The sequence below is a fragment of the Ursus americanus genome, chromosome 3 (assembly GCF_024610735.1).
Source record: "Ursus americanus isolate L20-20 chromosome 3, mUrsAme1.1.p, whole genome shotgun sequence".
Taxonomy (NCBI): domain Eukaryota; kingdom Metazoa; phylum Chordata; class Mammalia; order Carnivora; family Ursidae; genus Ursus; species Ursus americanus.
In genome coordinates this window covers 14,807,416-14,835,404 of record NC_142129.1, presented here as the reverse complement: position 1 = coordinate 14,835,404, position 27,989 = coordinate 14,807,416, and the positions used below count along the sequence as shown (strand labels likewise).

At 41.2% G+C, this 27,989-nt stretch overlaps 1 protein-coding gene and 1 long non-coding RNA gene across 2 annotated transcripts in view; one reads left to right on the top strand and one right to left on the bottom strand.

The window, feature by feature from the left end:
* Nucleotides 1-22: 22 nt before the first annotated feature.
* LOC123788897 (uncharacterized) lies at nt 23-12,802 on the bottom strand. The gene is made up of 4 exons (XR_006778596.2): nt 12,354-12,802; nt 5,711-5,877; nt 2,029-2,155; nt 23-205 (listed from the first exon to the last, which is right to left on the bottom strand). It is a non-coding gene; the product is annotated as an uncharacterized LOC123788897 (long non-coding RNA).
* A 304-nt stretch (nt 12,803-13,106) lies between these two features.
* The window catches only part of IFT56 (intraflagellar transport 56), a 46,527-nt gene continuing 31,644 nt past the window's right edge, over nt 13,107-27,989 (top strand). The window contains exons 1-6 of the mRNA XM_045792548.2: nt 13,107-13,210; nt 13,673-13,810; nt 17,062-17,154; nt 19,678-19,792; nt 21,864-21,913; nt 27,390-27,535. Coding sequence (XP_045648504.1) covers nt 13,208-13,210; nt 13,673-13,810; nt 17,062-17,154; nt 19,678-19,792; nt 21,864-21,913; nt 27,390-27,535 — 545 coding nt within the window. The 5' untranslated portion in view covers nt 13,107-13,207. The remainder of the gene's footprint in view (nt 13,211-13,672; nt 13,811-17,061; nt 17,155-19,677; nt 19,793-21,863; nt 21,914-27,389; nt 27,536-27,989) is intronic.

The following is a 27,989-nucleotide window of genomic DNA, read 5'->3' as shown; positions in this document are numbered from 1 at the left end:
TCTGGTCAGATGCAAAGCTATGTGAAATCCCATGTGTGTAGACCAGGTGATATTTAAGCCCCCAGAGAATGGTGCTATTGAGTCCCTGCAGCCAGGAAAGGCAACCACATACCTGGAATGAGTGTCTGTTCCTGTGAGAGCTGACCCTTCCAGGAGAAAAGGGGCCCAGTGTAGTCAGCAGGTCACCAAGCATCCCCTTGGTCTCCTGAAGGAAGACAGCTTTGCGTTGGTCTTTATGGCTGGCAGATTAGACATTCAGTAGGAGCAGTAGCTATATTTTAGTAAATGACCATCCATGCTGTTAGGTTTTTGTCTCCCCTCCATCTCTGCCACCATAGTTTCTTCGTTCAGGTACCCATATGCAACAGTGAGGGTAGAGGGGGCTCTGACAAAGATTGCCTAGGTTAATTGGTCAAGTTATTTTGTCTAGTTGGCACATCTTTTGTAATAGATACTCATGGGCCTTAACATGTGACACAAATGACACCCCATTTGTGTCCACTCCTATATGTTCATCCACATACTTCTATTCCAGATTTTCTTGCCTCCGATTTTCCAACGTCTTTCTTTCTGATGCTCCACCCGCCAGCCACATCACTGCTCATGAGCACACAGATGTTCTAACTTTGGGCCATTCTTCTTCCAAACTAAGTGGATGACCAGGTGCACATCTCAAAGCTCTTCCCACTGGTGAGATTTTCCTCCACCACTGTTTTTCAAGACCTCCCCCCAAGTGAGACTATACTACAGCCACCATTTTCAGCTTGCACTGCATCCTGAGATGTTCATTCATAACCCTCAGCTTGGGCTTTTCCTTCCTCCTTACTGGTTATGTGGGACCTCCTCATACGACCATAGATGTAAGCTAGGGCAGGGGTGCGGGGACAAGCACAGTGAGTGACATGGACATGTGGGCTATGAGCACTATGGACTCTTGCATCTTGCCTGTACCCTCTGGTCCTGCTTGTGCTCAGTCCCAGAGATACCGGTGTCATCTTATGATGGCTTTAATGCTAGGCCTGCCTGACTTTATGACTTGATGTGTCCTATTGGACACATCCTATTCCAGGGCCCAGTGCCAAGCTAGGAGCTGCTTTTCTGAAGGAGTGTAATTCTTCACCACAGTTGGCATGAGCTTGTTCCATAATCCCAGGGGTCTACATTGTGATTCTTCTACTGGGACTTGCATTAAATGCCACATTTATTCCATCACTGACTCCCCCAACACTAGAGGCTCTGCTAGATTACACAATTCAAATGGAAGGGCTGTTTGTATCACAGCCTGGACCTACTGTGAAGCTACTTCCTGCTCTGGGTCCACTCACAGCCAACAGCTTTTCATGGAACCCAGTGCTTGGGCAGCAGGATTGTTCTTAGGTGTGGAATGTGTTTCCTCGAGAATCCAAAGATTCCTAACAGGCTTTGGGCTTCCTTCTTTCCAGTAAGGGATAGGAGATGCAACAACTTGTCTTTTACTTAGAAGGAAATGTCCCAGCATGCTGCTGACCATCAGACTTCTAGAATCTTTGGTGAAGTGGCAGGTCACCAAATCTTTGTAGGATCATCCTGCCCAAGCAGCACAATATCATCCATGTAATGGGTCAACGTGATGTTACGTGGGAAGTCCAAATGCTCTAGTTCTCTTCCGACTGTATCACGACAGCAGACCGAAGAGTGAACATAGCCCTATGGCAAACGGTAAATGCTTGTTATCCATTCTGTGGGAATATGAACTATTTCTCTTTTTTAAAATTTTTACTTATTTATTTATTTGAGTGAGACAGAGAGCACTCGTGAGCAGAGGGAGGGGCAGAAGGAGAGAGAGAATCCTGGAGCAGACTCCACAAAGAGTGCGGAGCCCCACATGGAGCTCAATCTCATGACCCTGAGATCACAATCTGAGCTGAAACCAGGAGTTAGAAGCTTAACTGACTGAGCCACCCTGGGAATATGAGCTACGTCTGATCCTCTTTCCTGAATGGGATGTGAAGAATGCATTTGCCAAATCAGTGGCCACAAACCACATACCTGAGGCTGCAGAGCTCTGCTCCAGTTGAGACATCATGTCTGGCACAGCTGGTATTGACCGAGATTACTTCCTCCCAGTAGTCTGTGGTCATTTTCTAGGGTCCATCCAGTGGCTGCAGGGTCAACACTGGCCAGTTAAACAGAGATAGCAACATTTCTTCATCTTTGCAATATCTTAGAGTGCCACTAATCTCTGCCCCCCCACTCCTGGAATGCAATGCTATTTTATGGATACGATATTGGCCTGGGGGGGTCAGGTGTGGCGTCAGCTGCTTCCATTTGGCCTTCTCTACTGTGATAACCCGTATGCTACAGGACAAGGAAGTAATGTGAGGGTTAGTCCAACTTCCAGGAATGTCAGTCGCAACTACACATTTAGGGATGAGGGAAATGACAACCAGTGAGTCCATAGACCCAGAAGACTCACCATGAGTTGGTTCTTTTCAGGAATCCATTTGCCCTCATTCTAACAAGGGGGCCTTCAGGTCTCAGGGTATCAGTTGACCTATGACCTAGTACACAACAGTCATCCAAATGTCTGGTATGGCCAGAGTGACTCTATCTTTGGCCCGCCATCTTAACTATGTCAGCTCAATGGCCAGTCCAGCACCACTTGTTCCTAGCCCCCTATAAAATGAGGTACATTTCTGTGATCACATCCTGCAGAGAGAGCACTGGGAGATCTGTCACGGTCCCCAGCTCACTAACAGAGAGACAAGACAATTGGTTACGTAATATTCCCCTCCTGAAGTACAGAGATACCAGGAGGATAACTACTGTTAGTAATTAATCATGTTAATGTATACATTTTTATCCTACCGCTATGCTCTCTCTCACATCCCCTCTCTTTATAAAATCCATGAATTAAATCTTTGCAGAGAATAGCTGCTTAGCCTCGGATCGTCACCAGCCCGACCCCCCGTCCATAAGTCACCAGAATAAAACTCTGTGTGAACCATATGGAGTTGCCTGCTGCATGTTTTGGTCTCAAAGTGCCTTCCCAGTTTGGAGGATACTCTACGGTTCCTCCACCTTCTCACATTCCCTTTCCCCAGTGTTCTGTCATCCATATACATGTTGAGATCTCTTTGGGGAAGGATTGGAGCAACTATTACAGTTCATTCTTGCCATAGTGTTTAGGTCCTTCTCCCTGGGGACCTGGCCACATTTTTGGTCCCTGGTTTCTATGTCTGAACACAGGTTCAGGAATGGAAACTGGGCAAGGAATTGTGAACTTTTATTGGGATGACTGTCTTCCTCACTGTCCTGCTTATTAATCCTTGTTCTTTTTGGATAATACATGGGAAGCAGTATTTCACTGGCTACCCATCTACTTTCCTCCTAGGGAAATTCTGTTCTGTTCAAAATCTCTGAAACTTGCCACTGGTCGGGACCACTGGCTGCTACTCTGAATTTACAAACCCCTGACTTCTGTAGTTAAGGGCCATCATGTGGGGTATATTACATCAGGGTCCTATCATCCCCATCCCTATCAGTGAGCCAAGTCCTAGGACAGCCCCTCCTTCCATCAGTTATGTCCTACAGGGAAAGCACCACCGAGCTTCTTAGTGATGTCAGCGTCCCTCTCACCAGTGCACTCCTGATAGCCCTGATAAATGGGATTCCTCTGAGCCTAATCCCTGGGTGGGTCTTCTGCTGGCCTAACACAACGGATCCACTTTTCTGAATCTTTTTTTTTTAAGTAATCTTTACACCCAACGTGGGGCTCTAACTCACAACACTCAGATCAAGAGTCGCATCCTCCACCAACTGAGCCAGCCAGGTGTCCCCTCCCCCCTTTTTTGACTCTTTTAATCCTTTCATCTACTGTACCCCAAAAAGATTTAGGCATCTCAACATCACTCTTCATGGGCTATCACTTCCCCCCCTCCACCAAGCTCACAAGCGCTCTCTCTCTTAAAAAAAAAAAAAAAGATAGCTCATTTTATTTATTTATTTTATTTATGTATCTATTTAGAGTGTGAGTGGGTAGAGAGGGAGAGGGAGAGAGAATCTTCAGCAGACTCCACGCTGAGCACAGAGCCCAATACTGGGCTTGATCCCAGGAACCTGAGCAGAAACCAAGAGTTGGACGCTTTACCAACTGAGAGTGCCCCTAGATAGCTCATTTTAGAGGACTGACAGGAAAGGAGAAGAGAGAAGTGGGGAGGGACAGGGGACAGGGGGAAGGGGTGAGAAATTATTCAGGTAGCCAGAGAGAGAGATTTTTTTTGTTGTTTGCTTGTTTATTGCTGTTGTTTTAGTGGATGATCTGGGTAAATGTGAACATTTCAAAGGAATAAATCTGGGGAGAGTGCAAAGCTGCAGTTGCTGGGGCGTGTTAGTGTGATACCAGGCTACATGAAAACTGAACCACCAATCAGAGAGGGAAGCAAAATATGCACCCGGCAGTGGTGAGTCAGCTATGCTAAGTCATAGAAATTAAAAGTACATAAACATCAGAGGGTTGAGTCAGATGGAATGTCCAAAGTCCATGGCAAACAGATGTTCTCTAGGAGATGTTGGAAGTCAAGGGAGGCATTAGTCACCAGACAGGGGAGGGCAAAGGTATGGAGCAAGCAGAGGGGATTTTCCTGAACTGGGAAAGGATGGGGCTTTAGGTAGGTGCAGGCGGACAGGTCAACCTGAGCGTGAGAAGGACCATTTTTCTCCGTGAGGATGAATTTACAGTTCCTGCTTTGGTGGTATTCAAATGAGGAACTTCAGGCTGCAAACCTTCACCTGGTGACGCTAGTCTGAAAGCAGATGCAATAGGCGGTAGTAATCCAGAGGTGGGGCTGATTTGGTGACAGTGGCCCAATGCAGTAGGCTGACTCCTCCCGCATTTGCACCCGTATGTAGTCCCCTCCCACACTAAACAGGACTGATCTGTGTAATCAACAGGATATTACAGAAATGACAGTCTGAGTTCCAAGGGTACTTCACAAAAAACATTGTGACCTCCTCCTTGTTCGTGCTTCCATCACTCCCTCTGGGGAAGCCAGTCATGATGTTGTATGGACCATCAAGCAGCCCTATGGAGAGGTCCATGTGGCAGGTAACGAAGGCCTCCCACCAACAACCAGCACTAACTTGCCAGGCAGGTGGGTGAGCCCCTTGGAATGGAATCCGTCAGCTCCAGGCAAGATGTCCAGTGAGTATAGTCCCAGCTGACAGTTTGACTTCAACCTCAGGAAAAACTCTGAGCCAGAACCACACAGCTGAGCTGCTTGGCAGAAACCATGTGTGATAAGAATACTGATTATAGGGGCACCTGGGTGGCTCAGTCCATTGAGCATCTGACTCTTGGTTTTGGCTCAGGTCATGATATCAGGGTTGTGAGATCGAGCCCCACATTGGGCTCTGCGCTCAGTGGGGAGTCTGCTTCTTTCCCTTTCTCCCGCCTTCTCTCTCTCTCTCCCTCTGCCCTCCCCCTGCTCACTCTAATATAAATAAATAAATCTTAAAAAAAAAAGAATATTGATTGTAAAGCTGTTCAGTTTGGGGATGAGCTGTTATGCAGCAATAGATAATTAATATAATATACACAAACACATGCTGTAACAAAAGTCCTAAACACAAAGTGATTGGACAGTTTAAGGAAACGGGTCCAGAGGAGAACTAAAACCATGGATTAAGTGAAGAGGGCAGATGAGAGGGACTGGGAACTAGAACCACTTACCAGGTTGTGTGTGGCTGGAGAGAGAGAACAGGGAACCTGAGGTTTCTGAGACTCGTGTACGGAAGGTCAAGGCAGCACTGTGCATGGCATGCAAAGAGAGGCCCAGGACCAGACTGCATCCGGGTAGGTATTCATAGCTTGGGCTTCTTCCTCGGGTACTATTCCACCTGGGATGGAACACGATTTAGGCTGTGCCCTGAACCCCAAGGCACTAGGTGACAAGACAACCAGGTTCTAAGCATTTACTACGTGTTATGTGCTTGAAATAATATGAAGGCTTAAACTAACACATGGCATGTCCATACAATGGAACATTATTCAGCTGTCAGAAGGAATGAAGTACTAGTGTATGTTATAACATGGATGAGCCTTAGAAACATGCTACATGAAAGGGGCACCTGGCTGGCTTAGTTGGTAGAGCATGTGACTCTTGATCTCAGGGTCATGAGTTCAGGCCCCACATTGGATGTAGAATTTAAAAATAAAAATAAAAATAAAAATAAAAAACAGATTTTAAAAAAAACATGCTAAGTGAAAGAAGCCAAACATAAAGGACTACATGCTGCATGACTCCATTTTATGAAATGTCCAGAATAGGCAAATCCATACAGACAGAAAATAATTAATGGTTGTCAGGGACTAGGAGGGAAAAGGGGAATGGAGAGTGACTGCTAATGGGTAAAGGTTTCTTTTCAGGGTGATGAAAATGTTCTAAAATTAGGTAATGGAGGGCACGTAGGTGGCTCAGTCGGTTAAGCGTCTACCTTCAGCTCAGGTCATGATCCTGGAGTCCCGGGATAGAGTCCCACGTCAGGCTCCCTGCTCAGTGGGAAGTCTGCCTCTCCTTCTCCCTCGGTTCCTCCACTGCTCATGCTCTCTTGCTCGCTCATTCTCTGTCTCAAATAAATAAGTAAAATCGTTTAAAAAATAAAATAACATAAGATAATGATGATGCACAATTTTATGAATATACTAAAAAAAACACTAAATTGTGTATTTTAAAATAGTGAATTTCATCACATGCAAATTATATCTCAATAAAAAAATATGAAGATTGAAGCATATATAAAGGCATTTACAGTGCACCTCACACTATTCTTTTTTTTTTTTATTTTATTTTTAAGAGGCAGGGAGGGGCAGAGAGAGAATCCCAAGCAAGCTTCATGCACTGGCACACCCAGCACACCCGATGCAGGGCTCAATCCACAACCCTGAGATCACAACCTGAGCCAAAATCTAGAGTTGGATGTTTTAACCAACTGAGCCACCAAGGCACCCCGACCCAGCACTATTCTAAATGCTTTCTATATACAATTCATTTAACCTTCATAACCGATGAACCTAGGAGGTAGATACTACTATTATCATTTTCTTTTTACAGGTGAGAAACTGAAGTCCAAAGAGGTGAAGTTACCTGCCCAGGTCACACAGCTAAAGCAAGTGACAGAACCAAGAACTGAACCCAAGTAGTCTGTCTCCTGAGGCTACCCACTTATCCACTACGTTATACTGCCTTTTGCTTATAAATGATCTCGGGTGAGTCCTGAGCAAATCTGTGAGGTGGATTTTATTTCCTTTATTTACAGAGGAATAAACCTAAAACACATAGAGGTTCAGTAACCTGCTCAAGGTCACACAGGTAGGAAACAGGGGAGGCAGAGTTTAAATCCAGGTTCTGCTGACTCAAAACCACACAAACCAAAGAAAGAAAGAAAGGGCACCGGATCCTATGTTACCTTCAGCTCTTGTTTTTGGCTGCCTTCAGCGGTAGGGGATGAACTGAAAGGAATCTTCCCAGGATTCTTCACCTCAGCAGCGGGCTGACACTGAGTCCCTTCTCTCAGGGCTCAATGGATCGCAACCCCTCGTATTTGTCCTGTTTACATTTTATTATGTTTATATTGCTTTCTTTCTTTTTTTTTTAAAGATTTTATTTATCTATTCGACAGAGATAGAGACAGCCAGCGAGAGAGGGAACACAAGCAGGGGGAGTGGGAGAGGAAGAAGCAGGCTCATAGCCGAGGAGCCTGATGTGGGGCTCGATCCCATAACGCCCGGGATCACGCCCTGAGCTGAAGGCAGACGCTTAACCGCTGTGCCACCCAGGCGCCCCTATATTGCTTTCTAATTTGCCATTCTCTCTCCACCAAATAAATAATTACATTAGCAATCAGAGGTTGACAATTATTTTTCTCAGTAATCTCATATAGACAAAGCCATTTAGTTTTAATGGGTATAAATGCACGTTACTTTGCATGTTGGAATAAATATGGACTCCTGCGTCTCTAACTCATACCAGTTAAAAATTTGTTCACACGTAAGAAATTGGGAGTTTTCAAACAGATGTCTCTTTTAAAATTTAGATTTTGGGGGCAATTGGGTGGCTCAGTGAGTTAAGTGCCCGAGTCCTGATTTCAGCTCAGGTCATGATTTCCGGGTCGTGGGATGGAGCCCCACATGGGGCTCTGCACTCAGTACGCAGTCTGCTTGTTCCTCTCCCTCTGCACCCCCACACCCCGCATGCTCTTTTCCTCTCTTGCTCTCTCAAATAAATAAATAAAATTTAAAAAAAAAAAAAAAAAAAAATAGGGGCGCCTGGGTGGCACAGCGGTTAAGCGTCTGCCTTCGGCTCAGGGCGTGATCCTGGCGTTATGGGATCGAGCCCCACATCAGGCTCTTCCGCTATGAGCCTGCTTCTTCCTCTCCCACTCCCCCTGCTTGTGTTCCCTCTCTCGCTGGCTGTCTCTATCTCTGTCAAATAAATAAATAAAATCTTTAAAAAAAATAAAAAATAAAAAATAAAATTTGATTATGGAAATGTTCTATATAAAAATAGAATGGTAAATAAACACATACTCATCACCTAATTTCAACAATTACTACCCACAGATTTCCTATTATCTAGTTTTCCAATTTATCAGCAGCTCAGCCATGACTATATTACCTGTTACTACTGGTTAAATCACTTTTTTTTTTTTTTTGTAAGTAGGCTCTATCCCCAACATGGGGCTTAAACTCACAACCCTGAAATCAAGAGTCTCACACTCCAATGAACAAGCCAACTAGACATCCCTAACTCACGTTTTAAAAAGGAAAATGTTAAAAGGTGTCATTTCTTGGTTATAAATTTATAGATAACTTATTTTCTTCATTTTAATTCTCAATATGTTCCAAAATTTCCATGATGAGTATGGAGTACTTTTGTAATAAGAAAAAATAAGTTATTTTAAAACAATTGAAAAACATATTTCTTTAAAGAGTATATTTTCAAATGCATAATCCAAGAGTCATCTTGCTCTTGCTTAGAGCAGTCAAACAAGGTCCTTTCTCCATAAGCCCAGATCACCTAGTGAAGGGAGTGGAATAAAATTTGGGTTTTTTTTTAAGATTTTATTTTTAAGTAATCTCTACACCCAACATGGGGCTCAAACTCACAACCCTGAGATCGAATCAGCATGCTCCACTGACTGAGCCAGCCAGGCACCCCTAAAGTTTGGTTTTTAAAAATTCTTTTTGGTGGTAAAGTGGACTATTCATGAAACTAGTGAACAAAAGACAACAAAACTAATAGCACTCAGTAGAGCTGATGACTATTCAGAGTCTTTGTGGTTCTGTAACAGAAATGCTGAGGGTTCTTCTTTTTTACCATTTGATTTTTAATAATTTATCTCTCCAACTTTTTATTTATAATTTATTTATTTATTTATTTAAAAGTAGGCTCCATGTCCAGTGTGGAGTCCAATGCAGGGTGCTCTCTCTTTCTCTCCAAAATAAATAAATAAATCTTTGTTAAAAACCCATAGATCTGGCAAGGTGCAATTTATGTATCATAAAATCTACCTGTTTAAAGTGTACAATTCATCATTTTTAGTAAATTTACATAGTCACACAACCATCATCACAGTCTGGGTTATTTTTTCAGTCTCTCAGAAACTTCTGTTCTATTGCAACTGCAATAAAGTTGCCAGTTCCAACTTTGCCTCTTACCCATGCAATCAGCTTTTGTGTGTCTATCTTATCGTAGGTTTCATAACACCTTAAATTCAGCCGTAGTTGGGCATAATAGCTTCTTCTCAAGTACACTCAATAGGCCATATTCTTCCCTTCATAATTACAGCTACAGTTCAAACAGCCTCGATGGGAATTCAGAGGCTTAAAGAAGTATCCCAAACTCAGGAAATCAGAGATCATTTTAACAGATTGAGCAAGACCTACAGGGTTGTTTATACCATTACTGGCAATACTGCCCTTAAACCCTGGTGAGAGGAGCCTGCTGTGAGCTATGCGTTCTGGCTCCAGCTTCACCAGGGGTAAAGAGGTCATGGAGCCAAGGTGCTCTTGCAGCTGAGGGCTAGGGCTGACTCTCTCCACACTGCCATCTCCAGCAACAGAATTCTGGGAAGTCTGAGAATTCTAAACTGCAACCTGACCTTCTTCATGATGGTATATTTGTCAAGATAGGAGGATAGGGGCGCCTGGGTGGCACAGCGGTTAAGCGTCTGCCTTCGGCTCAGGGCATGATCCCGGTGTTCTGGGATCGAGCCCCGCATCAGGCTCCTCTGCTGGGGGCCTGCTTCTTCCTCTCCCACTCCCCTTGCTTGTGTTCCCTCTCTCGCTGTCTGTCTCTCTCTCTGTCAAATAAATAAATAAAATCTTTAAAAAAAAAAAAAGATAGGAGGATAAAAACATTTTACCTGACAGTTTGCTAGACTGACTTAAAATTTTTCAGTATTTCAAAATATGGTATGTGGAAATCTGTGTGACTTCATTTACATGAAATGTTCAGAATAGGTAAATCCATTGAGATAGAAAATAGATTAGTGGTTGCCAGAGGCTAAAGGGTGGAGGGAAATGATGAATGACTGCCGATGGATGTGGGTTTCTTTTTGGGATGATGTATGTTTTCTGGAATCTCATAGTGGTGATGGATGCACAACTCTGTGAATACAGGTTCTCCCGCTATCTGAAACATAGAGTGTTCCTGTGAAACCTTTTGTAAGCTAAAATGTCCTAAAGCAAAGAAGCAATTACTACTGGGGTGCCTGAGGGGTTCAGTCAGTTGAGCAACCAACTCTTGATTTTAGCTCAGGTCTTCATCTCAGGGTCATGGGATTGAGCCCTGCATCAAGCTCTGAGCTCAGCATGGAATCTGCTTGAGTTTCCCTCCCGCTGCCCCTCCCCCTGCTTGGGCACACACACTCTCTCCCTCTAAAATAAATAAATAAATCTTAAAAAAGAAGAAGAAGCAGCAGCAGCAATTACTATTAATTTATATGGGAAAATTTTTGAGTTCTCCTAGATTCAAATAATCACCTCTCTTAGGCTTTTCTGATACCTTAGGACATATCTTGCTAACAGATGCACGGAATAAATCTAGATAAAGCAGGGAGGCTCACAGACACAATTTAAAGCTCAGGTGGCTTGTTGCTGGGATGCTGAGTGTGGTTCCCAGTAAAGGAGCTTGGCAGCGCCACTCTTGCTGCTCAGGTGCGAGCTGCCCCTCTTGATGTGAAACAAATGCTGCATGCTATTTTCCCTTTTCTTTGTAAAAGCGAAAACCCTCTTCAGATTTCTTCCAGTTAGCAAAAGCAGCTACTACTGCAGGTTTTCCATAAAAGCGAAGTGGCAAAACATGAACTTTCAAAAAGCAGGGGATACTTGTACTAAAAAATCAGTGAATTATATGGTTTAAAAGGATGAGTTTAATATTTGTATGATATTGGAATAAAGCAATTACAAAAATATGTCGACTTCTGGAAGAAGAGCTGAAAAATAATTTTGCTTTAAATTCAACCAAAAGTAGAGATATTTCTAATATTTGGAACCAAAAGAAATATAAGTATAGTGCTGGTGAATTTGTGCATTTCTTAAGTCTATGCATGTTCCCATCTCTGAATATAAGGACATCTGCATGTATACAAAAGTGTATGTATCAGTGAATTAAGGTATGTAGTCATTTACTTATTCTCCAAGTGATGGGTGGTAGTGGCAAGGGCTGGAGATTAGGAGGATGGGAAAGAATCTAGGAAACTATCCGTAGCCTTTATGAGCTTATGGTATACATGAGTCTCTATAGGGCTAGTTGTATAGAGTGGTATGTAATGTAATTCAACTATGCCACAACTACCTATACACTTGGAAGAATGCTCCAGATGTTGGTTCCTTAGTCTGCTAATCCTCAGGGTGAAAGTCGGGATGCAAGAGCCAACAGACCCCACAGTTTAGACATATTGCTCACAGCTGCCTCTGGCCAGAGCCATGTAGTCCTTAGTTACTGTAAAAGAAACCTGTAAAAATGCCTCAGGAAATAATATAAAATTGCCTCCCAAAAAGTCTGTGGGATGCTGAGATAACAAACATAATGTGCCATGTATGCAAGAAAAAAATAATAATTTGCAGCTTAGCGATAGTTACAGGATGTAGAACTTTGTACTCTAGAGATGACATCACCAAAGCAAACTGCTCAGAATGTTTTGCAGTTCCAAGCCCCTAAAGCAGAACGACCACCTCGCTACAATCACACCGAAACCAGACTGGGAGACGCCAGAGGGGATAAGATGATCAAGAAAAGAAATGTAACTGACCTAATCCGTAATCAATCAGCATGACCCAAGGCCCTGAGACCCTTACCCTGAATTCTCACCCTTTAAAAACTCTGCTTGTAAGGCACTGTGGAGTTTGGGACTTTTGAGCATTAATTCCCTCCTTCTCCTGGGTGGCGACACATCAGTAAATAGCCTTTCTTCCCCGCAAAAGCTCCGTGTCATTTGTTACTGGCGTGCTGTCCATCGGGTGGACGAACTCTCGTTCGGTTCGGTTACAAAGGCTGGACTGCATGTTCTTTAAGATTCCTTCCAGCTCTAACATTCCCCAATGCGGTGATTTCATCCTCCTGCAGCCGTATTAACTCGGTTCAGGAGTAAAGTAGGTAAATTAAGTCGTCCAATCAACATATATGTATTACAGTTCCTTATTATGTTTATCTATGTAGATACGAAATTGTATTTGGGCGAACTCCCACCTATAAACGCCAACTCCTCGGTTCAGCTATTCTTTTTAAGCTTCCCTGAGACCCGACGCCCAAGATCACGTGCCAGTCAGCTCCCTGGGTTGCTATGGAGCCCAACACGGTCCAAATCGGAAGTGGTCCCTCAACATGACTTTCCCAGGAAACTCGTCTTTGAAAAAGAATGTCGTTCGAATTCGGTTTTTTTCCCTAAAGTAAACCCATAAATAGAGATACAAACTTTCGCTCCCAGGACCGAGAACGATGCCTCTCCTCCTAAGAGAAGAACTTCCACTCCTGCCGCGGCGGAAGCGGACGGAACCAAAAAGCCGTGGGCGCGGGTTCTCCTGAGAGCGCTTCTCCGTGACGAACCAGACCCCACCCGCTCAGGGTTGCCGTGGAGACGGAGAGAGACGTGTGGATGCCGAGAGGCGCTGAGGCTGGGCCTTTGCTCTCCGTCCGGGGAAGGGGCTCACCGAACGAACGCCAAGATGGTTAGTGGCTCTGAGCAGTGAGGGAGAACTTTGAGTAGAATTTAGGACTGGAGAAAAGAGGTTCCCAGCACGCTTCGGGGTGAAGTCTAGAAGTGTCGGCGGAGGATGAACTCCCTGCCTACCCCTGTTCTCACGGGAGACAGGGATGCAACCGTAAACACCTCGAAGCTTTCTTCCCGCTGCTTCTCCATTTCCCCTCACCTAAGCTCCGCGTGGGATGGAAAGCAGACCGCGGAAAGGCTGAGATGACAGAAGCTGCGCGAAAGCCTCTCTTAGTCCGCTCGAATGAATTGATGCCATTGGGTTCAGCTCAAGTACAGGGCGATGGCCCTTGTAGTAAAATACGTGTTACCGAGAGTTTGAACCGGTTTGCCTGAGGTTCGTTGGTAAGAATTTGACATGCACATCCTGGAGCTGTTAAAACTGACCATCGGAATGGGGTCTTTGTTGCTTCTTTCACAGATGCTTTCAAGGGCCAAACCTGCTGTAGGCGGGGACCTCCCGCACACTGACAAAAGAAAGAAGAAAGGTAGGAAGATTCCGAAACTAGAGGAGCTACTTTCACAAAGAGATTTCACTGGAGCTATTACCGTGCTGGAGGTAATGTGCAAAGAAGGTTGCTTCTTAGGAGGTGGATACCAGAATATGGATGAATGCTTGGGTGAATGCTGGTTGCTATGCTTTTGGAACAGGTGGGTGCTTTTGGGGGGCCTCCTGTAAAGCTAGTCAGGCACAGATCGCAGATTCCGTGTCAATGATAGACCTGATTAAAGATGAACTAAAAAGATAGACTGACTTCTTGAGGGACGCTTTTAATCATGTCTAGTCCCACTATGGTGAATTCAGCTAAAACTGTGGAGGGACATTTAATGTAGCATCAGTTCACACAGAGTTTATCCCAACCCCTGACCAATTTATGGTTTATTCATATTATATGTTATAAAATTTGGGCCATTTAAATAATAGCACCATGCTTCATGCTTATTATCTAGAATACTGTATCTTCAGAAAATACTTTGAATCTCTATGGCAATAGTTCTCAACTTTTAATATGCATCAGTATTACCTAGGGTACTTATTGAAATGTGTACTCCTGGACTCCTGCCTTAGGGATTCTGATTCTTTCAAAATCAGTCTATGGTGGTGCTCAGGAACCTGCATTTTTGACAAGTGGCCCAAGTGCTTCTGATATAGGTGGTCCAAAGATACTACACTTTGAGAAACTGCCTTGTGGGAATCACGCGTTATAGGAGAAGGAAGGGGTGCACCAAAAAATGAAGAGAGGAAGAGTTTTGACAGCACAACCTGGTTCTGTTGTGCCGATCATTTCTCCAAAGCACTACTCCAGCTATATTACTTGTAATCTATCAACCATAATTATTTTAATTAGCTTTATATACTTCTCAGTCTTCCATGTATAGTCTTCTGTTTCTCACTAGCTCTGATATCGAGTACCTTGTTTGACTTTTTTGGTGTCAGCTTTCTTATCTTTAAAGTGCGAAAGTTGGCGGTGCCTCTGTGGCTCAGTCGGTTAAGCATCTGCCTTTGAGCTCAGGTCATGATCTCAGGGTCCTGGGATTGAGCCCCACGTCAGACTCCCTGCTCTGCGGGGAATCTTCTTCTCCCTCTCCCTTCTGCCCCCTCTTTGCCCCCCCCCCAACTCATGCTGTCACTCTCTCTCTGTCAAATAAATAGATAAATAGAATCTTTAAAAAAATAAAGTGGGGAAGTTGACTTGGAAAGACCTTCTGACTCTGTAAATCAGTGGATTAAGTGGTAGGTGTATGTCTAATTTTTATCAGTCCCTGTTTCTCTTCTCTTTCTTAAGACAATGACCACATTTTCCTTACTGTGTAATCCCACACTGCTTTTAAGTTGTCAGGGAAGCCCTGTTCTATGCTTATATTCTTAGGGGGCTAGTCAAAGTGCCACGATGTAAGGGAATGGGAACTGCTGTGGTTTTGGGGGAAGGGGGTCTCATGAGCTTTCCTGTGGTGCCAGGCAATTCCTGAAGCAAAATCAGGGAGCTTCAAATAAGAATTTCTTCAGACTTAAGGTACTGTACTCAAATCCACAGCATTTTGTGAAAGGAAGATTCCTAACGTTATGGAGTTAACTATAGGAGTAAGTTCTTACCCTAGACCAGAAAGTATTAATGGATGTCTTCATCTTGTAACAATCAAGGCACCCAGTGTTCTGTAGCAATGATTTATAAATATGTGTTGGCTCCCTATTTAATTGTTTTTGTTTGTTTGTTTGTTTGTTTGTTTGTTTGTTTGTTTTTACCAATTTTTTGGTTTATCAGCCTTTATAATGGAAAATTCTTACTGCTCCTTCAAGGCCTCATTTCTTTCCTCCAAAACAGGACTTCTGTTGGCTGGGGAATTCATAAATATTTTTTCACAATGGATATAAATGAGGCCAGTTTTCTGAATATCCTTAATTCTCTTAGGCCCTGGTAAGCCTGTTGAAGAGTAACAAAATAATGTAATGGCTTATTCTCAGTGAAAGGTCATACCTATGAATAAATGTGCATGCTAATGCGACAGGTTTGAAGTGAGTTGGAAGGCAGTAGAGCATGGAGGGTAAGAACACAGGTGATGGAGTCAGTGGGCTGTGGTGGTTCCTGCTACTACCTTCCTTGGCTGTGGTGGCCTTAAATTAATTACTTAATCTCTCTAACCTTCAGACTTCACATAATTCTCATGTTCCTTAATAGCCCCCAGAATTATGGGGATAACTCATTTCTTTTGGTTAAGATTCGTTTATTTTTTATTTTAGAGAGAGAGCATGATTGGGGGGAGGGGCAAAGGGAGAGAGACAGAATCCTGAAGTAGTCTCCCCACTGAGCGTATAGCCAGATGTGGGACTCAGTCCCAGGACCCGGAGATCGTGACCTGAGCCGAGATCAAGAGTCAGCCGTTTAACCGACTGAGCCACCCAGGTGCCCGTGTTATGGGTATAACTCTTAAATATTTTCTGGAATAAGGTGTCAGTAAATACAGGAACACAAATGTGAAATATTTGAAAATATATGTTTCTTTCAACCAGAAATAATAAGTGAACCAGAATTTTCATCCAGTGAGTGTCTAAGAAACAGTCTATCTGTGCTATAATTTTCTCAAATAAGGTATATAGCGAACATTGAAATTCTCTTAATTCCTAACATTGAAAGGAATTAAGATCATACAGTTATACACACTGTTTCAACATAGGCTGTTTCAGTTGCTCTGCAGCAGTAATTGTTCCAGCATTTTATGATGCTTCCTCGAGTAAATATAATGTATATTCTGTTAGTTGTTGCAACATCCAAAAAAATATACATTTCTGTGACAATTAGAAGAAAGTTGTGCTGGAGTACTTGGATGGCTAGTTGGTTAAGCATCAGTCTCTTGATCTCAGCCCAGGTCTTGATTGTACGGTCATGAGTTCAAGCCTCATGTTGGGCACAGTGTGGAGTTTACTTTAAAAAAAAAAAAAAGGAAAGTAATTATGCTTAATTAAATAGTTTTGTCTTTCTTCTATTACTTGTGATTTCCTTGCTGATTTGTTTATCAGTAGTTTAACATAGCAGGGTTTTTTTGGTTTTTTGTGGGGTTTTTTTTTGGTTGGTTGGTTTGATCCTAATTTTTTTAAAGATCTTATTTTTAAGTAATCTCTACACCTAGTGTGGGGTGCAAACTCACAACCCCGATATTAAGAGTCACATACTCCACTGACTGAGCCAGCCAGGTGCCACAACATAGCAGTTTTTTAAATAGAGGTTTTATTCAAAGTCTGTCTTTCTTTCTCTCTCCCTCTCTTCCTCTTTCCTTCCTTCTTTTTTTCTTTAATGAAATTTTAACCTGAAGTTCAAACGTCATGTTGGGGAACAAGAAGAGGATACGAATCTGTGGATTGGATACTGTGCTTTTCACCTGGGTGACTACAAGAGAGCTTTGGAGGTTAGTAAAAAAAAATTACAACGCAAGGATTTTGAAAAAGTTGTTAAGCTTTGTATTATAATGATACATGCTCCTGGTAAAATTCAAACAATACAGAAGGGAACAAAGTAAAAAGAAAAAACATCACCTGGTTGCCTTTCCCATTCCTATTTCTTTGTTAACAGAGGCAACCATTGGCTCTTGTTTGATGTATTGCGTCAGAATTCTTGTATATAGGGGCGCCTGGGTAGCGCAGTCGTTAAGCGTCTGCCTTTGGCTCAGGGCATGATCCCGCGCCGGGATCGAGTCCCACATCGGGCTCCTCCGCTGGGAGTCTGCTTCTTCCTCTCCCACTCCCCCTGCTTGTGTTCCCTCTCTCTCTGGCTGTCTCTCTGTCACATAAATAAATAAAATCTTTAAAAAAAAAAAAAAGAAAAGAAAGAAATCTTGTATATAAGTTCCAGTATACATATATATGTGTGTGTGTGTGTGTGTGTGCGTGTGTGTGTATATATGTGTATATATATATATATATACTTCAAATGTATACATGTGTGTATATGTATGTCTTGTTTACTCTCTGCTTTTAGATATGTACTAATATATATACTAATGAGTTTGTTCAAAATATTAATATTAGTATTTTTTAAGAGTTTTTTTTTTTTTTTAATTTGAGAGAGAGAGAGTGCACGCACAAACAGGGAGAGGGGCAGAGGGAGAGGGAGAAGCAGACATCCCGCTGAGCAGGGAGCCTGATGCGGGCCGATCCCAGGGCTCGGGGATCATGACCTGAGCCGAAAGCAGACACCGAACCAACAGAGCCACCCAGGCACCCCAATATTAGTGTTTCTTAAGGAAATCTTCAGAAGAAGAAAAATAAACCCTTTTGATAAAATTTCCATGATGCTTTTCTCAAAAGAAGCTCATTTTTGTTTTGCTTGATTAATTTTAGACATAGGAAGGATTATATTATCTTTATATTTGTGCAAGTTGAGTTTTGAAAGTTATTTTTCTTGGTCATTGTAAACAGCATAATGAGCAATCTGTAGGGATGTGAATCTAGATAAAATTATAGTTGACTTCTGTCAAGCAGTTTTTAAAGCATAAATGAAATAGTTTAAACATTTCCCACATATTCTTTCCCCCTAAATGTAGTCTCAAGATATTTATAGAACATGCATAACCAAAATGAAAGTGTCCAAGATCAGATAATGAGGAGGTATGACGAAGAACAAAAACAACAAAATCAGTGAGGGCAAAGGGAGGATACAAAAAGGATGGAATAGAAGCTTGTAGTGTTTGTGAAAGATGGCGGGGAAAGAAAGTAGCCCAAGTGTAGTAAGAAAAAGAAACAAAGGCATCTGGTAAAGACTGGTAAATAGTAAGAGTATATTGGAAAACGTAGTTGACAAAGTGAATCTCAGAAAGTGTTCTTGGCAGGAAGAAAATGCCTTTTTAAAATGTTAAGTCAAATAAATGAAGCCAGAAAACAATTAAAATGCACTGATGTTTGTAGTATATGAAGGTTATCAGATTTTAAGTTAACTGAACCTATGCATTTCTTACAAGGTATCTTTTGTTTTCCTTTTTTTTTTAATTAAAAAAAATTTTTTAAAGATTTTATTTATGGGGGGGCCTCAGTGGCTCAGTCAGTTAAGCATCTGCCTTCAGCTCAGGTCATGGTCCCTGGGTCCTGGGATTGACCCCCACATTGGGTTCCCTGCTCTGTGGGGAGCCTGCTTCTCCCTCCCTCCCTGTTAGGCAGACGCCTAACAGACTGAGCCACCCAGACACCCCTCCTTTTTTTTTTTTTTTTTTTAAGATTTTGTTTATTTATTTGTAGGGGGAGAGGGAGAGAGAATCCAAAGCAGACTCCACACTGAGCTCAGAGCCAGTAGCAGGGCTCGATCCCATGACCAGGGAGATCATGACCTGAGACAAATCCAAGAGTTGGAGGCTTAACCGACTGAGCCACCCAGGCACCCCTTTTGTTTTGTCTTTTTAAGTTAGCAAAATAAAACATTTTAGTTAGTTTTCATTTCTGCAGTTGGTTAGCCCATATCAATTTTAAAAAGGAAAAAAAAAAAAAACAAGTTTAACACGTGGGAAAGGTGCCTGAGTGGTGTAGTCAGTTAAGCATTGGACTCTGTTTCAGGTCATGATCTCAGGATTGTTAGGTGGAGCCCAGCACCCAGCTCTGCACCCAGCTCCACACTCAGCATGCAGTCTGCTTGATTCTCTTCTCCTTTTGCCCCTCTCCCCTGGGTGTGCATCTCCTCTCTCTCTCTCTCTCTCTCTCTCTCTCTCAAATAAACAAATCTTTAAAAAGAAGACTGTGGATGACAGCTCCCCTGCCCCCCATGGGTAAGTTTGAGCTGTAGCTTCGGTACTTAACCTTTCAGGTACAGAATAGTTGAGGAGCATATAGGATTCCGTAAATGCGAAGTTGCCCAATCTTAGTAAGAGATCCTGTTCCATTATAGAGGAATGGCTCATCAATTGCTTTACTGCCAAAATGAAATCCCTGGTTAATATATATTTCAGGAATATGAAAATGCAACAAAAGATGAAAATTGCAATCCCGAAGTCTGGGTGAACCTAGCCTGTACCTACTTTTTTCTCGGAATGTATAAACAAGCTGAGGCCGCTGGATTTAAAGGTAAAATGGCCCCTTTTAATATCCAGTATTCATTATTAATGGTATGAGTTATTTTGGAGATTTTAAAATGTATTTAATTCTTTTTCTATTGAGGAAAAACCAAGTGCAATTAGAAAACTAAAAAATAGGGGCTCCTGGCTGGCTCATTTGGTAGAGCATGTGACTCTTGATCTTGGGGTTATAAGTTCAAGCCCCATGTTGGGTATAGAGATTATTTAAAAATAAAATGGTTTTTTAAAAAAACGGGGCGCCTGGGTGGCTCCGTTGTTGAGCGTCTGCCTTCAGCTCAGGGTGTGATCCCAGCATTCTGGGATCGAGCCCCGCATCGGGCTCCTCCGCTGGGAGCCTGCTTCTTCCTCTCCTACTCCTCCTGCATGTGTTCCCTCTCTCGTTGGCTGTCTCTCTCTCTCTCTGTCAAATAAATAAATAAAATCTTTAAAAAAAAAAAAGGAAAGAAAACTAAAAAATAGATTTAATCTTCACAGAACATTTGATCTAAGCAACTTTATGTTTAAAGAGAGAGTTAATCTCTCTGCTGCTTCCTCTCCCCACCCCCACCTTCCACAGAAGCTACAGCAGACAAGCAGTATTAGAGAAGCAAAAGGGAAAGTTATCCTACCTCATGGTAGGATACTCATGTTATTGTAGAAGTTGGAGGTAGCTGTCTAAGCCCTAGCAAGGTGCATTTTATACCTGTCTTCCCTGCTTCTGAGTGAGATGCCAAGTAATTTCTGCTTGAAGAATCCAGACTTGTTTTTGTTTGCTTTACTTGTCCTGACAGCTGTCTAAGAACTGGACATCAACTTGCAAATAAGAATAGGGCAAAGAGAGGGGCGCCTGGGTGGCACAGCGGTTAAGCGTCTGCCTTCGGCTCAGGGCGTGATCCCGGCGTTCTGGGATCGAGTCCCACATCAGGCTCCTCCACTATGAGCCTGCTTCTTCCTCTCCCACTCCCCCTGCTTGTGTTCCCTCTCTCACTGGCTGTCTCTCTGTCAAATAAATAAATAAAATCTCTAAAAAAAAAAAAAAAAAAAAAAAAAAGAATAGGGCAAAGAGAAACGGGAGGAAAGATTAAGAATAATGAGAGTATGAATCAAATTCAAAGAAATGTAGAGAAACTGGGCAAGGGAATGTTTGTTAGGAAATTCGTTAGGGAAGAATATATTCCAGGATAAGAATTCTTAGAGAATTAACTGATATATACATATATGGGAACTAGTCCAGCTCAAATTCATGGATCATGAGGAACTTGAAGCCTTTCTTGATTTGTACCCAAATTGTTTCCTGTGTACTAATATAGTTTTTCTTAATCTAGTTATACCTTTAAGTTACTTATTTATCTCATGTTTCCAGACTTTGTCTGTGCCTAAAATAGTGTTAGACACATTGAAAGTGATCAAGGTAGCTATCTATCTTTCCATATAATTTTTTTCTTTTTTATGCTTTGAAGTATGTGTTTTTTCTGTAAAAGGTATAGGGTTAGGTATCTAGAATTAGGAAAATTCTTCAACAGTGCAAAGGGGATTTGGAGCTTGAAAGGTATTAACCTTTTCGCTTGGTTGACTTTCAGTGTGGCAGATTATCATGCTAGAAGATCTGTGGAGTAGAGATTGGGCTAGTATTTAAGAAAATATGGCCGTATAATTGTAGAAAAGTAGATTTCAGAAGGAATTGACAAAGAATACTTGGAAGAACAGCTGAGTGACATGGATTTCTACATGAGTTGAGATAAACATAACTTTATTTCCAGTGTTTGGTGAGTGTGTGAACAGCACAGCAGTGGGCTGCTACTGGAACTGTGTGTGTGGCGTCCTGTGCTGTGGGTCACCATGATAGAAGCAAGTAGAACAAGTGCTGGAAAAGAAGAGAACATTTTTTTTCTGGTTCCTGATGCTGTTGCTGCTACTGCAGGTAGAGACCAGACTAAAATAATATATATCATAGTAGAGACATATCAGGGTCACGCAGAATAAGGATTTGGAAAGATTATCCGAGTTCCATGTCTATTCTTGCAAGGGACTAAGTGCCAGTGACAATTAATAAGCAGCTTGAATGTGTTTTTTTTTTCCAGCTCCAAAAAGCCGACTTCAAAACCGCCTCCTCTTCCACTTGGCTCATAAGGTATTTATGTTCTCATTTCACATTTTTTGTTTTTAAAATATTTTTTCTTCCTTCTTATTAAAAACAATAGTGAAAGATGATGAGCTAGAAATGCTTGTTAACGATATTTCCAGAACAAGTAGAATATGGGTATTAATTTTATAGGATTTTCTTCCCTTTAGTGTTCTTCATACTACTAATTAAGAGATGTTAGATTTTACTTCTTCTGAAGTAGTAGTCATTTAAGATTAGTTTGTTTCAACTATCGTATTGTGTCTTGGAAGCAGACTCTAAGACACCTTAACTCCTAGAAATACACACTTTTCAGAATTGCCTTATAGCAATAAGTTGTTTTTTTTTTTTAAGAAAGAGAGAGAGCACACAAGAGCAGGGGGTGGGGGTCGTTGGGCAGATGGAGAGGAAGAGAGGGAATCTCAAGCAGGCTCCATACCTGGGGTGGAGCCTGATGCGGGGCTCGATCTCAAGACCCTGAAATCATGACTTGAGTTGAAATCAAGAGTTGGATGCTTAACTGACTGAGCCACCCAGGTGCCCCCCTTTTTAAAGTTTTTGTTTATTCATTTAAGTAATCTCTATATTTAAGTATATAATTATCTATCTAATTATCTATCTAATTATATAGATATCTATGTCTATAAAATTAATCTATATAATTTAAGTAATCTCTATACACACACAACCCCAAGATCAAGAGTTACATTCTCTACCTACTGAACCAGCCAAGCACCCCTGGCTTATAGTGGTAATTTTGATCATCATCATAAAATGGTTTTTTAAAAATAATTTTCCATATTATTGAAGTTACACATTAATTCTATTAAACAAAATATAAGTAAGCAAAAATTGAAAGAGGGAATAGTATCTACACCCACTAAAAAGGAGAGTTACAGGCCAATATCCCTGATGAACATGGATGCAAAAATTCTCAATAAAATACTAGCAAATCGAATTCAACAGTACATTAAAAGAATTATTCACCACAATCAAGTGGGATTTATTCCTGGGCTGCAGAGGTGGTTCAAGATTCCCAAATCAATCAATGTGATACACCACATTAATAAAAGAACGGATAAGAACCATATGATCCTGTCAATAGATGCAGAAAAAGCATCTGACAAAATACAGCATACTTTCTGATAAAAAACCCTCAACAAAGTAGGGATAGAGAGAACATACCTCAACATCATAAAGGCCATATATAAAAGACCCACAGCTAATACTATCCTTAGTGGGGAAGAACTGAGAGCCTTTCCCCTATGGTCAGGAATACGACAGGGATGTCCACTTTTACCATTATTAATTAACATGGTACTGGAAGTCTTAGCCTCAGCAATCAGACAACAAAAAGAAATAAAAGGCATCCAAATTGGCAAGGAAGAAGTCAAACTTTCACTATTTGCAGATGACACGGTACTCTATGTAAAAAACCTGGAAGACTCCACCAAACAATTGCTAGAACTGATACATGAGTTCAGCAAAGTTGTAGGATATAAAACCAATGTGCAGAAATCTGTTGCGTTTCTATACACCAATAACAAAGCAGCAGAAAAAGAAATCAAGGAATCAATCCCATTTGCAATTGTCACCAAAACAATAAGATACCTAGGAATAAATCTAACTAAAGAAATAAAAGATCTATACTCTGAAAACTATAGAATACTTGTGAAAGAAATTGAAGAGGACACAAAGACATGGAAAAGCATTCCATGTTCCTGGATTAGAAGAACAAACATTGTTAAAATGTCTATACTACCCAAAGCAATCTACACATTTGATGCAATCCCCATCAAAATACCACCAGCATTTTTCACAGAGCTAGAACAATCTAAAATTTGTATGGAACCACAGAAGACCCTGAATAGCCAAAGCAATTCTGAAAAATAAAAACAAAACTGAAGGCATCATGATTCCAGATTTTAAGCTTTATTACAAAGCTGTAGTGATCAAGACAGTATGGTACTGGCACAGAAACGACACATAGATCAATGGAACGGAATAGAGAACCCAGAAATGGAACCACAAATATATGGTCAACTAATCTTCGACAAAGCAGGAAAGAATATCCTATGGAAAAAGTCATTCTCTTCAAATGGTGTTGGGAAAACTGGACAGCAACATGCAGAAGAATGAAATTGGACCACTTTCTTACACCATACACAAAAATAAATTCAAAATGGATGAAAGACCTTAATGTGAGGCAGGAAACCATCAAGATCCTAAAGGAGAACATAGGCAGCAACCTTTTTTACCTCAGCCGTAGCAACTTCTTACTAGACTCCTTTCCTGAGGCAAGGAAAACAAAAGCCAAAATGAAGTATTGGAACTTCATCAAGATTAAAAAAACTTCTGCCCAGCAAAAGAAACAATCAACAAAACTAAAAGGCAGCCTACAGAATGGGAGAAAATATTTGCAAATGATGTTTCTGATCATTGTAGATCCAAAATCTAAAAAGAACTATCAAACTCCACACCCAAAAAACAAATAACCCAATTAAGAAATGGGCAGAAGACATGAGGAGACACTTTTCCAAAAAAGATAACCAAATGGCTAACAGACACACGAAAAGATGCTCAACATCACTCATCATCAGGGAAATGCAAATCAAAACCATGATGAGATACCACCTCACACCAGTCAGGATGGCTAATATTAACAACACAAGAAACAACAAGTGTTGGTGAGGATGCAGAGAAAGGGGAACCCTCTTTGCATTGTTGGTGGAAATGCAAACTGGTGCAGCCACTCTGGAGAATGGTATGCAGGTTCCTCGAAATGTTACAAATAGAACTGCCGTGGGGTGCCTGAGTGGCTCAGTCAGTTAGGCGTCTGACTTTGGCTCATGATCTCAGGGTCCTGGGATAGAGCCCTGAGTCAGGCTCCTCGCTCAGCAGGGAGTCTGCTTCTCCCCCTCTCACTGGCCCTCCCCCCACTCATGCTCATGCGCGCTCTCTCTCTCTCTCTCAGATATATAAATAAAATCTTTAAAAGAATAAAAATAGAACTACCCTATGATCCAGCATTTGCACTACTAGGTATTTACCCAAAGGATACAAAAATACAGATTCAAAGAGATACATGCACCCCAATGTTTATAGCAGCATTATCAAGAATAGCCAAACTATGGAGAGACCCCAAGTGTCCATCGACTGACTGATGAATGGATAAAGAAGATGTGGTATATATATACAATGGGCTATAACTCAGCCATAAAAAAGATTGAAATCTTGCCATTTGCAACGACATGGATGGAGCTAGAGTGTATTATGCTAAGTGAAGTAAGTCAGAGAAAGGTAAATACCATATGATCTCACTCATGTGGAATTTAAGAAAGAAAACAGATGAACATATGGGAAGAGGGGGGTAGATTAAAAAAAAGAAGAGAGGGAAATAAGCCATAAGAAACTCTTAATGATAGTGAACAAACTGAGGGTTGATGGAGGTGGGTGGGGGGTGGGCTAGATGGGTAATGGGCATTAAAGGGGGCACCTTTTATGATGAGCCCTGGGTATTGTATGTAAGTGATGAATCATTGAATTCTACTTCAGAAACCAATATTGCACTGTATGTTAACTATCTAAAATTTAAATTTAAAAAAAATGATAAAATAAATAATAAAGGTAACTGCATTTCAACCTTTTGGTATCCTATGTCTTCTTTTAAGATAATTATTTTTAAGGGGTGCCTGGGTAGCTCCATTGGTTAAGCATCAGCCTTCACCTCAGGTCGTGATCCTGGGGTCCTGGGATTGAGCCCCATATCGGGCTCCCTGTTCAGTAGGGAGTCTTCTTCTCCCTCTGTCCCTCCCCCTGCCCATGCTTTCTCTCTCTCAAATAAATAAAGATAATTATTTTATATGCATATTTATATTTTGTTCATTTTTTGTTTTGCAGAATGAGACTCATGCTGAATATATATTTTTTGTATTCTGCTTTTTAAAAAATTTATCTTTATACAATGAGCATATCCCTGAGTCACTAAATAGTCTTCAATACTGGGACTTTTTAAAATGGTTTTTATAACATTTTATTGTATGCATGTATCATAATTTATTTAATGTTTCCTAGTTTTTAACTTTTAGATTGTATGTGTGTATGTATATATGTCTTTATTTATTTTTAATTTTTTCATACTTACATACAGCACCCAGTGATCATCACAAATGCATTCCTAATCCCCATCACCTATTTAATCCATCTCCCCACCCACCTCCCCTCTGGTACCATCGTTAAGCGTCTGTTTCTTGGTTTGTCTGTCTCTCTCTTCTTTTTCCTATGCCCATTTGTTTTGTTTCTTAAATTCCACATGAGTGAAATCATATGGTATTTGTCTTTCTCTAACTAATTTATTTCACTTGGCATTATACTCTCTAGATCCATCCATGTTGTCCCAAATGGCAAAATTTCATTCTTTTTTATGGCTGAGTTATATTCCGTTGTGTACACACACACACACACACACACACACACACACACGGATTCCTTTTCTCTCTAAAATAAATAAATAAATCTTTAAAAAAAAATAAACCTTTTAATTGATATTGCTAAATTATTTTACAGAAAGTTTATCAAATCATCCATAGGCAGTATATGAAAATAATTATTCTTAGTGCATTTAAAAATTTCATGGTGTAATTGTCCATCTTTGTTTAGTTCTTTTGGGTTTTGCATTACATGTTTTTCAGACTCTATCATTAAGTACATACAAATTTAGAATTGTTCTGTCCATCTAGTGGATTGAAACATCATTGTGAAATGTCTCTCTTTATCTCTAAAAATTTCTCTTCACATAAACTCTACTTTGTCACATTTGTATAGCTACACCTCTCTCTTTTGTTTAGTTTTTGTCTATTATATTTCTTTATATGCTTTTTTTGTTTTAAAGATTATATTTATTTATTCGACAGAGAGAGACAGCCAGCGAGAGAGGGAACACAAGCAGGGGGAGTGGGAGAGGAAGAAGCAGGCTCATAGCGGAAGAGCCTGATGTGGGACTCGATCCTGTAACGCTGGGATCACGCCCTGAGCCGAAGGCAGACGATTAACCGCTGTGCCACCCAGGCGCCCCTCTTTATATGCTTTTTTAAAATATTTTTTAAGATGAGCCACCCAGGTGTCCCTCTCTTTACATACTTATAAACTTTCTACCTTATTGTGTCTTTATATTTCAAAATGTCTCTCTTATAAACAGCAAAGAAGAATGATAAAAAGACACAGGAAAAAAATAGAAAGGAAGAAGAAGGGGGAGGAGTAAAGTAATTGGTATTAGCTGTGATTGAAAGGCTTTCCATCGTCAAGGCTATGCCTCCAGAGGCTGTTTTCATTCTTTCTCTGAAGGACAGACAGGGGAGAAGAAGACAAGGGACTGAAGGGAAATAAAATGGCTGAAGGAGAAGGAGTTAAAATCTGTACCATAGGAGTTGATTAACTGTACTCTAACATGAATCTTTACGTGTCTTTTTCCCTCGGACAATTTTAGTTTAATGATGAGAAGAAGTTAATGAACTTTCATCAGAATCTTCAGGATATCACAGAAGATCAACTCAGTTTGGCCTCAATCCACTATATGCGATCTCACTACCAAGAAGCTATTGATATTTATAAGCGAATACTGCTAGATAACAGGTCTGTGTCCTTTCATGTCCACTCCAAATCTCATTTTGTTAACTTTTTCTGTAACTGGTTTGGCTGAGGACCTAGTGTCCTTTCGATCTATTATCACCATGTGTTCAAATATGTCTAGCTAATAATGTGGTCCAGTTAAGAACTCCTTATTCTCCAGATCAGGATTTCTCCACTTTTATTTCACAATCACCCTTCCGAGGAGCCTTTTTGGTCTTCCCTCCCACCCCCCACCAGTCCCTTCTCGTGAAATTTTAAAACCACAGATATACTGTATGTCAATTTATGTACTGAACATATATCTATTCTTTATACTTAAAATTAGTATGATTTTCCACTTCTTCATAAGGATGTTTACCCCTTTGGGGATGATATGGCCCCTGTTGAAAATGCATGGTCTAAATATATTGTATTAGGTTGTAGGGAACTTGCTGACAAAATTAGAAATAAACCATTC